Raw genomic sequence first — 12,828 nt, 5'->3', positions numbered from 1 at the left:
CACACACTCCCTATCCCCCCCTCACACACTCCCTATCCACCCTCACACACTCCCTATCCCCCCCACCTCACACACACTCCCTATCCCCCCCCACCTCACACACACTCCCTATCCCCCCCTTCACACACTCCCTATCCCCCCCCCCCCATCACACACTCCCTATCCCCCCCCCCCCCTCACACACACTCCCTATCACCAGCTCCCCCCCCTACCCCCTCCAATTACAGACGCTCTATCTCCTAAGCGAAAGGGTTTATTCCTGTCAGCACCTCACGGTGAAAACAAGCAGCAAAATACAGGTTAAAAATGGTACAATGTTTAATAAACTGGACCAGTGTGCGTCAGAATGGAAGATTCCATTGAAAATGGATTTTCTTTCACACAGTTTTTTTGTTGAGTATAAAATGGTGCCACACCAGTCCCGAGCTGCTCGCGGATGTGTCAGTTTATGCAGTTTTTGGTTTTATGTTTTGCCTCACTCAAAGGTTTTCCCCTCTCCTGGGTTGACCACTGGGCAGCGGAGGTTTCCTGCGATGAAATCGTTGGTCCAAGAACAGAGGAGAAAGAGGTTCCCAAAAGACAAACCGTCCCCATCCAGAGCGGAGCGGCAACGCCATCATGTTCAAAACTAAATCTTCTCTCGTGTTAAGTCTCAGCTTTCTTTATAAATATCTAGGGGGAAAAAAAATCAAATATGGTCACGAATTATTTAGCGATAAAGGCACAATGATTTTTTTTTTTAAACAGCAGGGTGGAAATTCCATTTATAACGCCAGCGGTTAGCACCGGTGCTGGGCAGCTAACGGCCCGCCGCGGGTGTTGAGTGGTATCCACGGCTCTGGAAAGATTGGGTCGGCTCTTTGGTAGAGGCACCAAGAGATGACAATGCGCCGTCTAACGCCACCCGCGTGATGACGTCATCCAGCGTGCAATGCCCCCTTGGCGCCCCCCCCACGATATTCGGTTTGTATGGAGGCCGAACGGCAAGGCACGGAGCTGCCTGGGATAAGTGGAGGGAATATCGCGGTGCTCAGGTGATCAAGCTAAGTATTTTTTCTTCATTTATTTCACTTTCTTTCCATTAGCTGTGACAGGGGGAAGTGTGTGTGCGCGGGTCGGAAAAGTTTCTCTCTTCCCTTTCCTTCCCGTTTCCCAGCGAGCTTGGCCGCAGCCTCCCGATGGGGAGATTCAGTCGGCCCCCTGAGCTCCCGCCCTCGGGTAGAAACATAGAAAATAGGAGCAGGAGTAGGCTATTCGGCCCTTCGAGCCTGCACCGCCATTCAATATGATCATGGCTGATCCTCTATCTCAACACCATATTCCCGCTTTCTCCCCATACCCCTTGATGCCTTTTGTGTCTAGAAACCTATCTGTCTCCCTCTTAAATATATTCAGTGACTTGGCCTCCTCAGCCTTCTGTGGTAGAGAATTCCACAGGTTCACCACCCTCTGAGTGAAAACCTTTCTCCTCATCTCGCTCCTAAATTTCCTACCCCGTATCCTGAGACTGTGACCCCTTGTTCTAGACTTCCCAGCCCCGGGGAAACATCCTCCCCGCATCCAGTCTGTCCAACCCCGTCAGAATTTTATACCTTTCAATGAGATCCCCTCTCATTTTTCCAAACTCCAGTGAATACAGGCCTAGTCGACCCAATCTCTCCTCATACGACAGTCCTGCCGTCCCAGGAATCAGTCTGGTGAACCTTCACAGCACTCCCTCTGTGGCAAGTATATACTTTCTTAGGTAAGGAGGGTGAGTGTACATCGCCACCTTCTGGCGCCGCTCTCTCATCTTTGGCGGTAAAAGCTGAATCTGACCGTTGGAGCCGCGCCTAACGCCCGGCGGTAAAATCAGCATCGGGCGGTGACACCGGCCCAAACACGGCGGGACCCAATTTCAAACCCACAGTATTTACAGCACAGAAACAGGCCATTGGGCCCACCGCTCCGTGCCGGGGTTTATGCTCCACACCAGCCCCCTCCCACCCCTCTCCATCTCCCCCCCATCACCATATCCTTCTATTCCTCTCTCCCCCATGTGTTTATCCAGCTTCCCCTTAAATGCATCGATACTATTCACCTCAACCCCTCCCTGTGGCAGTGAGTTCCACATTCTCACCGCTCTCTGGGTAAAGAAGTTTCTCCTGAATTCTCTGTTTGATGTATTAGTGACTGTCTGATATTGATGGTCCCTAGTCCTGGTCTCCCCCACATGGGGGAAACATCTTCTCTCTGTCATGAGGGGTCTGGACAGAGTAGATAGAGAGAAACTGTTCCCATTGGCGGAAGGGTCAAGAACCAGAGGACACAGATTTAAGGCGATTGGCAGAAGAACCAAAAGGCGACATAAGTAAACATTTTTTACACAGCGAGTGGTTAGGATCTGGAATGTGCTGCCTGAGAGGGTGGTGGAGGCAGACTCAATCGTGGCTTTCGAAAGGAAGTTGGATAAGTAATAATAATAACAACTTTTATTTATATCGCGCCTTTAACGTAGTAAAACGTCCCAAGGTGCTTCACAACAGCATTACAGACAAACAGATACATTTGACACCAAGCCATGGAAGAAATTAAGGCAGATGAGCAAAAGCTTGGTCAAAGAGGTCAGTTTTAAGGAGCGTCTTAAAGGAGGAGAGAGAGGTAGAGAGGCGGAGAGGTTTAGGGAGGGAGTTCCAGAGCTTGGGGCCCAGGCAACAGAAGGCACGGCCACCAATGGTTGAGCAGTTATAATGAAGGATGTTCAAGGGGCCAGAATTTGAGGAGCACAGACATCTTTTGGGATTGTGAGGCTGAGCAAGATTACAGAGAATAGGGAGGGGTGAGGCCATGGAGGGATTTGTAAACAAGGATGAGAATTTTGAAATCGAGGCGTTGCTTAACTGGGAGCCAATGTAGGTCGGCGAGCACAGGGGGTGATGGGTGATCGTGACTGGGTGCGAGTTAGGACACGGGCTGCTGAGTTTTGGATGACTTCAAGTTTACGTAGTGTAGAATGTGGGAGGCCGGCCAGGAGTGCGTTGGAGTAGTCAAGTCTGGAGGTAACAAAGGCACGGATGAGGGTTTCAGCAGCGGATGAGCTGAGGCAGGGGCGGAGGCGGCCAATGTTACGGAGGTGGAAAAAGGCGGTTTTAGTTATGTCACAGATATGTGGCTGGAAACTCATTTCAGGGTCAAATATGACACCTAGGTTGCGAACAGTCTGGTTTACCCTCAGATTGATGCTAGGGAGAGGGATGGAGTCAGTGGTTAGGGAATGTAGTTTGTGGCGGGGACCAAAGATAATGGCTTCGGTCTTCCCAATATTTAATTGGAGAAAATTTCTGCTCATCCAGTAATGGATGTCGGACAAGCAGTCTGACAGTTTAGATAGGTGGAGTAGGTTGGGCCTATACTCATTGGAGTTCAGAAGAATGAGAGGTGATCTTATTGAAACATAAGATAATGAGGGGGCTCGACAAGGTGGATGCAGAGAGGATATTTCCACTCATAGGGGAAACTAAAACTAGGGGACATAGTCTCAGAATAAGGGGCTGCCCATTTAAAAATGAGATGAGGAGAAATTTCTTCTCTCAGGGGGTTGTAAATCTGTGGAATTCTCTGCCACAGAACTGTGGAGGCTGGGTCATTGAATATATTTAAGGTGGAGATAGACAGATTTTTGAACGATAAGGGAGTGAAGGTTTATGGGGAGCGGGCAGGGAAATGGAGCTGAGTCCATGATTAGATCAGCCATGATCTTATTGAATGGCGGAGCAGGCTCGAGGGGACAAATAGCCCACTCCAGCACCTATTTCTTATGTTCTTATACCAAGCAGGGGTCGACAGAAGTGGTGGAGAGGTAGAGCTGAGTGTCGTCTGCATACATGTGGAAACTGGCTACGGGGAAAGGGCAGGGGAGGGGAACTAGCTGATGTGCTCTTGCAGAGGGCCGGCACGGGCTCGACGGGCCGAATGGCCTACTTCTGTGCTGTATCCCATGTAACTCTGCTGCCCCATGTCCTAACTCGCACTAAGTCGTGCTCACCCATCACCCCCTGTGCTCACTGCCCCGTGTCCTAACTCGCACTAAGTCCCGCTCACCCATCACCCCCTGTGCTCACTGCCCCGTGTCCTAACTCGCACCAAGTCCCGCTCACCCATCACCCCTGTGCTCACTGCCCCGTGTCCTAACTCGCACCAAGTCCCGCTCACCCATCACCCGCTGTGCTCACTGCCCCGTGTCCTAACTCGCACTAAGTCCCGCTCACCCATCATCCCCTGTGCTCACTGCCCCGTGTCCTAACTCGCACCAAGTCCCGCTCACCCATCACTCCCTGTGCTCGCTGACCTACAATTGGCTTCCAGTTAAGCAATGCCTCGATTTCAAAATTCTCATCCTTGTTTACAAATCCCTCCATGGCCCTCGCCCCTCCATATCTCTGTAATCTCCTCCAGCCCCACAACCCCCCGAGATGTCTGCGCTCCTCTAATTCTGCCCTCCTGAGCATCCCTGATTATAATCGCTCCACCAATGGTGGCCATGCTTTCTCTTGCCTGGGCCCCAAGCTCTGGAACTCGCTGCCTAAACCTCTCCTCCTCCTCTCTATCCTCCAAGACTCTCTTTAAAACATACCCCTGTGACCAAGCTTTTAGTCACCTGCCCTAATTTCTCCTTATGCGACTCGGTGTCAAATTTATTATTGCATAATACTCTTGGGACGTTGCACAACGTTATAGGCGCTATATAAATACAGGTGGTTGTTGTAGTAACTATGTCTATCCTATTCAAACCGCTTCATAATTAAAAACCTCTATTACGTCATCCCTGAGCCTTCTCTCTTCCAGATAAAAGACCAAAGAGAAGAATTGAAGTACAATAGAAGATTACACCAGCAGAGAGATAGCGTACAACTCTAGAGAAATTGTATTGTTTGCATACCCGGTTTTGGTCAGACCATATCTGGATAAGATCGAGAGGTTGTGATCCAATTTAATAAGAATATAAGAAATAGGAGCAGGAGTAGGCCATTCGGCCCCTCGAGCCTGCTATGCCATTTAATATGATCATGGCTGATCTGATCATGGACTCAGCTCCACTTCCCCGCCCGAACCCCACCTTAATTGCCTTATCGGTTAAGAAACTGTTTATTTCTGTCTTAAATTTATTTAATGTGCCAGCTTCTACAGCTCTCTGAGACAGTGAATTCCACAGATTTACAACCCTCTGAGAGACGAAATTTCTCCTCATCTCAGTTTTAAATGGGCGGCCCCTTATTCTATGATCATGCCCTCTAGTTCTAGTCTCCCCCATCAGTGGAAACATTCTCTCATAATCTTATATGTTTCGATAAGATCACCTCTCATTCTTCTGAATTCCAATGAGTAGAGGTCCAACCTACTCAACCTTTCCTCATGAGTCAATCCCCTCATCTCCAGAATCAATCTAGTGAACCTTCTCTGAACTGCCTCCAAAGCAAGTATATCCTTTCGTAAATATGGAAACCAAAACTGCGCGCAGTATTCCAGGTGTGGCCTTACCAATACCTTATATAGCTGTCGCAAGACTTCCCTGCTTTTATACTCCATCCCCTTTGCAATAAAGGCGAAGATATCATTGGCCTTCCTGATCACTTGCTGTACCTGCATACTAACCTTTTGTGTTTCATGCACAAGTATCCCCAGGTCCCGCTGTACTGCGGCACTTTGCAATCTTTCTCCATTTAAATAATAACTTGCTCTTTGATTTTTTTCTGCCAAAGTGCACACTTTCCAACATTATACTCCATCTGCCAAATTTTTGCCCACTCACTTAGCCTGTCTGTCCTTTTGCAGATTTTTTGTGTCCTCCTCACACATTGCTTTTCCTCCCATCTTTGTATCATCAGCAAACTTGGCTACGTTATACTCAATCCCTTCTTTGTTTATATAGATTGTAAATAGTTGGGGTCCCAGCACTGATCCCTGTGGCACCCCACTAGTTACTGGTTGCCAACCAGAGAATGAACCATTCATACCGACTCTCTGTTTTCTGTTCGTTAGCCAATCCTCTATCAATGCTAATATATTACACCCCAACCCCGTGAACTTTTATCTTGTGCAGTAACCTTTTATGTGGCACCTTGTCAAATGCCTCTGGAAGCCCAAATACACCACATCCATTGGTTCCCTTTTATCCACCCTGTTCGTTACATCCTCAAAGAACTCCAGCAAATTTGTCAAATAAACTTCATAAATCCATGCTGACTCTGCCTGACCGAATTTTGCTTTTCCAAATGTCCCGCTACTGTTTCTTTAATAATGGACTCCAACATTTTCCCAACCATAGATGTTAGGCTAACTGGTCAATAGTTTTCTGCTTTTTGTCTGCCTCCTTTTTTGAATAGGGGCGTTACATTTGCAGTTTTCCAATCTGTTGGGACCTCCCCAGAATCCAGAGAATTTTGGTAAATTACAACCAATGCATCCACAATCCCTGCTGCTACTTCTCTTAAGACCCTAGGATGCAAGCCATCAGGTCCAGGGGATTTATCTGCCTTTAGTCCCATTATCTTACTGAGTACCACCTCCTTAGTGATTGTGATTGTGTTAAGTTCCTCCCCCCCCTATAGCCCCTTGACTATCCACTGTCGGAATATTGTTAGTGTCCTCTACCGTAAAGACTGATACAAAATATTTGTTTAGAGTTCCTGCCATCTCCATGTTCCCCATTACTAATTCCCCGGTCTTGTCCTCTAAGGGATGAACATTTACTTTAGCCACCCTTTTCCTTCTAGGATATTCCGTGGCTCGGTGGGTCGCGCTCTCACCTGCGAGTCAGAAGGTTGTGGGTTCAAGTCCCTATTACAGAGACTCGAAAATCTAAGCCGACACTCCCAGGGGAGCGCTGCACTGTCTTTCGTGGGAGTCATTGAACAGAGGCCCCTCAGGTGGACATAAATGATCTCCGGGTACTACTTTGAAAAAGAGCAGGGGAGTTCTCCCTGGAGTTCTGGCCAATATTTATCCAACATCATGAAAACAGATTATCTGATCATCATCACATTGCTGTTTGTGGGAACTTGCTGTGCGCAAATTGGCTGCAGTGTTCTCCATATTCCAACAGTGACTACACGTCAAAAGCGTACTCCATTGGCGGTAAAGCGCTTTGGGACGTCTAAGGCTGTGGAAGGCACTATATAAATTCAAGAATTTCTTTCAAGATACTCTTAAACTTTGAATGTAAACCACCATTGTGTAACATCAACAACAACTTGCATTTATATAGCACCTTTAACGTAGTAAAATGTCACAGGAGCGATTATAAAACAAAATTCGACACTGGGTCACGTAAGCAGAATTTAAGCTGATGACTAAAGGCTTGGTCAAAGATATCGGTTTTAAGGAGCGTCTTGAAGGAGGAGAGAGAGGTAGAGAGGTTTAAGGAAGGAGTTCCAGAGCTTGGGGCCCAGGCAACAGAAGGCACAGCCACCAATGGTGGAGCGATTATAATCAGGGATGTTCAAGAGGGCAGAATTAGAGGAGCGCAGAGATCTCGGGGGTTTGTGGGGCTGGAGGAGATTACAGAGATAGGGAGGGGCGAGGGCCATGGAGGGATTTGTAAACAAGAATGAGAATTCTGAAATTGAGGCGTTGCTTAACCAGGAGCCAATGTAGTTCGGCGAGCACAGGGGGTGATGGGTGAGCAGGACTTGGTGCGAGTTAGGACATGGGGCAGTGAGCACAGGGGGTGATGGGTGAGCAGGACTTGGTGCGAGTTAGGACACGGGGCAGTGAGCACAGGGGGTGATGGATGAGCGGGACTGGGTGCGAGTTAGGACACGGGGCAGTGAGCACAAGGGGTGATGGGTGAGCGGGACTTGGTGCGAGTTAGGACACGGGGCAGTGAGCACAGGGGGTGATGGGTGAACGGGACTCGGTGCGAGTTAGGACATGGGCAGTGAGCACAGGGGGTGATGGATGAGCGGGACTCGGTGCGAGTTAGGACATGGGTCAGTGAGCGCAGGGTGTGATGTGTGAGCGGGACTTGGTGCGAGTTAGGACATGGGTCAGTGAGCGCAGGGTGTGATGTGTGAGCGGGACTTGGTGCGAGTTAGGACATGGGCAGTGAGCACAGGGGATGATGGATGAGCGGGTTTCGGTGCGAGTTAGGACACAGGTCAGCGAGCACAGGGGGTGATGGGTGAACGGGACTCGGTGCGAGTTAGGACACGGGACAACGAGCACAGGGGGTGATGGGTGAACGGGACTCGGTGCGAGTTAGGGAACGGGACTCGGTGTGAGTTAGGACACAGGTCAGCGAGCACAGGGGGTGATGGGTGAGCGGGACTTGGTGCGAGTTAGGACACGGGTCAGTGAGCACATGGGGTGATGGGTGAACGGGACTCGGTGCGAGTTAGGACACAGGGGCAGCCGTGTTTTGGATGGCCTCAGGTTTACGTCGAGCACAATGTGAGAGGCCGGCCAGGAGTGTAAGACATTAAAAGAGAATTACCTCACTAAGTATCACCCAGACCGGTGAGTCCGACAGGGTGGTCAGTCGGACCCCCTCCAGTGGGCCGAACAATGGGTCTACCTCTCCCTCAGCAATACCATTCGTGAAGAAACCTGAAACACAAGTAAAGGATTGAAAGACCCGGTGAGCCATGAGGCACGATCACCGCGAGTTTGTTTCCTGCAGGCAATTATTCACCCGTTTTCTCTCAGCCCAAGCTGTGCTGAACTGCGCCCAAGTCAGCCATCAGGTGTGGGTCTGTTCGATGCAAAGTTATGTAGAGCATTTCGAGGCTGTGCAACAGGAGTAGAAAACACAGTGGTGATACAGAGAGTCCACATGCTGGGCAGCACACTCGCCCCTGAGTCAGAAGGTTTGGGTTCAAGTCCCACTCCAGGGACTTCAGCACAAAATCGAGGCCAACATTCCCAGTGCAGTGCTGAGGGAGTGCTGCATGGTTGGTGGTGCGGTCTTTCGGATGATAGATTAAACCAAAGTCCCTGTCTGCTCTTTCCACTGTCGGAGGGGCAGTACTGAGGGAGCACCGCACTGTCGGAGGGGCAATACTGAGGGAGCACCGCACTGTCGGAGGGGCAATACTGAGGGAGCACCGCACTGTCGGAGGGGCAATACTGAGGGAGCACCGCACTGTCGGAGGGGCAGTACTGAGGGAGTGCTGCACTGTCGGAGGGGCAGTACTGAGGGAGAACCGCATTGTTGGAGGGGCAGTACTGAGGGAGCACCGCACTGTCGGAGGGGCAGTACTGAGGGAGCGCCGCACTGTCGGAGGGGCAGTACTGAGGGAGCGCCGCACTGTCGGAGGGGCAGTACTGAGGGAGAACCGCATTGTTGGAGGGGCAGTACTGAGGGAGCGCCGCACTGTCGGAGGGGCAGCACTGAGGGAGCGCCGCACTGTCGGAGGGGCAGTACTGAGGGAGAACCGCATTGTTGGAGGGGCAGTACTGAGGGAGAACCGCATTGTTGGAGGGGCAGTACTGAAGCAGTGCTGCAGTGTCGGAGGGGCAGTACTGAGGGAGTGCTGCATTATCGGAGGGGCCATCTTTCGGATAGCACATCAAACCGAGGCCCCGTCTGCCTAAAAGATCCCACAGCACTATTTCGAAGAAGAGCAGGGGAGTTATCCCGGTATCCTGGGGCCATTATTTATCCCTCAATGAACATAACAAAAACAGATTATTTGGGCATTATCACATTGCTGTTTGTGGGAGCTTGCTGTGCATGTCCCACATTACAACAACGACTACACTTCAAAAGTATTTCATTGGCTGTAAATCGCTTTGGGATGTCCGGTGGTTGTGAAAGGCGCTATATAAATGCGTCCTTTGTTTAAGCACTAAATATCCTACATCAGTACGTGAAACAGTCTTACCGATTCGGATATACCCGTCTTCCGTTCTCTGGTACTTGGGAGACTTCTTCCCATCCAGTAATGTTTCCTTCCCCGACTGCACCGTCTGTGAACCAGAATAATAGAGTCCATGAAGGTAATTGGACATATATCGATGTCTGAGATATTAATCTTCCCAGTGTAATACTGCAGAACTTACATTGAGGAACACGGTGACCCTCAGTATTGACCGAGATGAGGAGAAACTTCTTCACTCAAAGAATTGTGAACCTGTGGAATTCTCTATCACAGAAAGTTGTTGAGGCCAGTTGTTAGATATATTCAAAAGGGAGTTAGATATGGCCCTTATGGCCAAATGGATCAAGGGGTATGGAGAGAAAGCAGGAATGGGGTACTGAAGTTGCGTGATCAGCCATGATCATATTGAATGGCGGTGCAGGCTCGAAGGGCCGAATGGCCTAATGGCCTACTCCTGCACCTACTTTCTATATGTTTCTATGACCTACATTGGCTCCCGGTCTGGCAACGCCTCAATTAAAAAATTCTCATCCTTGTTTTCAAATCCCTCCGTGGCCTCGCCCCTCCCTATCTCTGTAATCTCCTCCAGCTCCACAACCCCCACGAGATGTCTGCGCTCTTCCAATTCTGGTCTCTTGAGCATCCCCGATTTTCATCGGTGGCCATGCCTTCAGCTGCCTGGGCCCCAAGCTCCGGAATTTCTTCCCTAAACCTCTCCGCCTCATTTTCCTCCTTTAAGACGCTCCTTAAAACCTACCTCTTTGACCAATCTATCCTCATATCTCCTTACGTGGCTTAGTGTTAAATTTTATTTGATAACGCTCCTGTGAAGTGCCTTGGGATATTTTACTATGTTACAGGCGCTATATAAATGCAAGCTGTTGCTGTTGGATTGGATGCAAGCACCCACTCAAAGCAAATGGTACCCCGGGTGAGGAGGGCAAGGAGGTGCAGGGAAAAGCTGCTGGTTGTAATCCAGTCATCATCATAGTTGGTCCCTCGTATTGAGGACGTTAATCCAGTGACCTCTGTTGAAAATTGCCCTCATGGACAATGGTCAAGATTAAGATAAGACGTGGATTACTCAACCGTTCATGGTCGAATTGCCTGTGGTTAGTCACACGTGAAGGGGGAGAAAATATTTAAATAAAACTGGTAAATAAACAGTTAGTCATACACTCTCACTATTCTCCTCGATACGTACATGAACAGGAGGAGACGATTCAGCACCTCGAGCCCGTTACACATGAATAGGAGGAGGCCCATTCAGCCCCTCGAGTATGTTAAACAGGAACAGGAGGAGGACATTCAGCCCCTCGAGCCTATTAGACAGGAACAGGAGGAGGCCATTCAGCCCCTCGAACCTGTTACACAGGAACAGGAGGAAGCCCATTCAGCCCCTTGAGGCTGTTACGCCACTTAATTAGATCATGACTGATCTGTACCTCAACTCTATTTAGCCCCCTTTGCTCCACAACACTCCACTCCACCTGGGCAGGACCAGAACCAATGTCCTAGGGGGAGTGTTTGCTAGTGCTGTTGGGGAGGAGTTAAACTAATATGGCAGGGGGATGGGAACCTATGCAGGGAGACAGAGGGAAGCAGAATGGAGGCAGAAGCAAAAGATAGAAAGAAGAAAAGTAAAAGTGGAGGGCAGAGAAACCCAAGGCAAAAAGCAAAAAGGGCCACATTACAGCAAAATTCTAAAGGGGCTGAAAGACAAGCCTGAAGGCTCTGTGCCTCAATGCGAGGAGTATTCGTAATAAGGTGGACAAATTAACTGCGCAGATAGCAGTTAACGGATATGATGTAATTGGCATCACGGAGACATGGCTCCAGGGTGACCAAGGCTTGGAACTCGACATCCAGAGTATTCAACATTTAGGAAGGATAGACAGAAAGGAAAAGGAGGCGGGTGGCGTTGCTGGTTAAAGAGGAAATTAATGCAATAGTAAGAAAGGACATCAGCTTGGATAATGTGGAATTGGTATGAGTGGAGCTGCGGAATACCAAGGGGCAGAAAACGCTAGTGGGAGTTGTGTACAGGCCACCAAACAGTAGTAGTAAGGTTGGGGACAGCATCAAATAAGAAATTAGGGATGCATGCAATAAAGGTACAGCAGTTATCATAGGCGACTTTAATCTACATATTGATTGGGCTAACCAAACTGGGAGCAATTCGGTGGAGGAGGATTTCCTGGAGTGTATTAGGGATGGTTTTCTGGACCAATATGTCGAGGAATCAACCAGGGAGCTGGCCATCTTAGACTGGGTGATGTGTAATGAGAAAGGACTAATTAGCAATCTTGTTGTGCGAGACCTCTTGGGTAAGCGTGATCATAATATGGTAGAATTCTTTATTAGGATGGAGAGTGACACCGTTAATTCAGAAACTAGGGTCCTGAACTTAAGGAAAGGTAACTTTGATGGTTTGAGGCGTGAATTGGCTAGAATAGACTGGCAAATGATACTTAAAGGGTTGATGGTGGATAGGCAATGGCAAATATTTAAAGATCACATGGATGAACTTCAGCAATTGTACATCCCTGTCTGGAGTAAAAATAAAACAGGGAAGGTGGCTCAACTGTGGCTAACAAGGGAAATTAAGGATAGTGTTAAATCCAAGGAAGAGGCATATAAATTGGCCAGAAAAAGCAGCAAACCTGAGGACTGGGAGAAATTTAGAATTCAGCAGAGGAGGACAAAGGGTTTAATTAGGAGGGGGAAAGTTGAGTACGAGAAGAAGCTTGCCAGGAACATAAAAACTGACTGCAAAAGCTTCTACAGATATGTGAAGAGAAAAAGATTAGTGAAGACAAACGTAGGTCCCTTGCAGTCAGATTCAGGTGAATTTATAATGGGGAACAAAGAAATGGCAGACCAATTGAACAAATACTTTGGTTATGTCTTCACAAAGGAAGACACAAATAACCTTCCGGAAGTACCAGGGGACCGAGGGTCTAGTGAGAAG

General features: G+C 48.9%; 1 protein-coding gene across 1 annotated transcript in view; it reads right to left on the bottom strand.

The window, feature by feature from the left end:
- Positions 1 to 221: 221 nt before the first annotated feature.
- The window catches only part of mgat4b (alpha-1,3-mannosyl-glycoprotein 4-beta-N-acetylglucosaminyltransferase B), a 406,613-nt gene continuing 394,006 nt past the window's right edge, over positions 222 to 12,828 (bottom strand). The window contains exons 13-15 of the mRNA XM_070877144.1: positions 9,861 to 9,945; positions 8,471 to 8,583; positions 222 to 672 (exon numbers count right to left, since the gene is read on the bottom strand). Coding sequence (XP_070733245.1) covers positions 646 to 672; positions 8,471 to 8,583; positions 9,861 to 9,945 — 225 coding nt within the window. The 3' untranslated portion in view covers positions 222 to 645. The remainder of the gene's footprint in view (positions 673 to 8,470; positions 8,584 to 9,860; positions 9,946 to 12,828) is intronic.

Source organism: Pristiophorus japonicus, chromosome 4, assembly GCF_044704955.1.
Source record: "Pristiophorus japonicus isolate sPriJap1 chromosome 4, sPriJap1.hap1, whole genome shotgun sequence".
Classification (NCBI taxonomy): domain Eukaryota; kingdom Metazoa; phylum Chordata; class Chondrichthyes; family Pristiophoridae; genus Pristiophorus; species Pristiophorus japonicus.
Note: the sequence above shows the minus strand (reverse complement) of the source record. Positions and strands in the feature narration are given on the sequence as shown.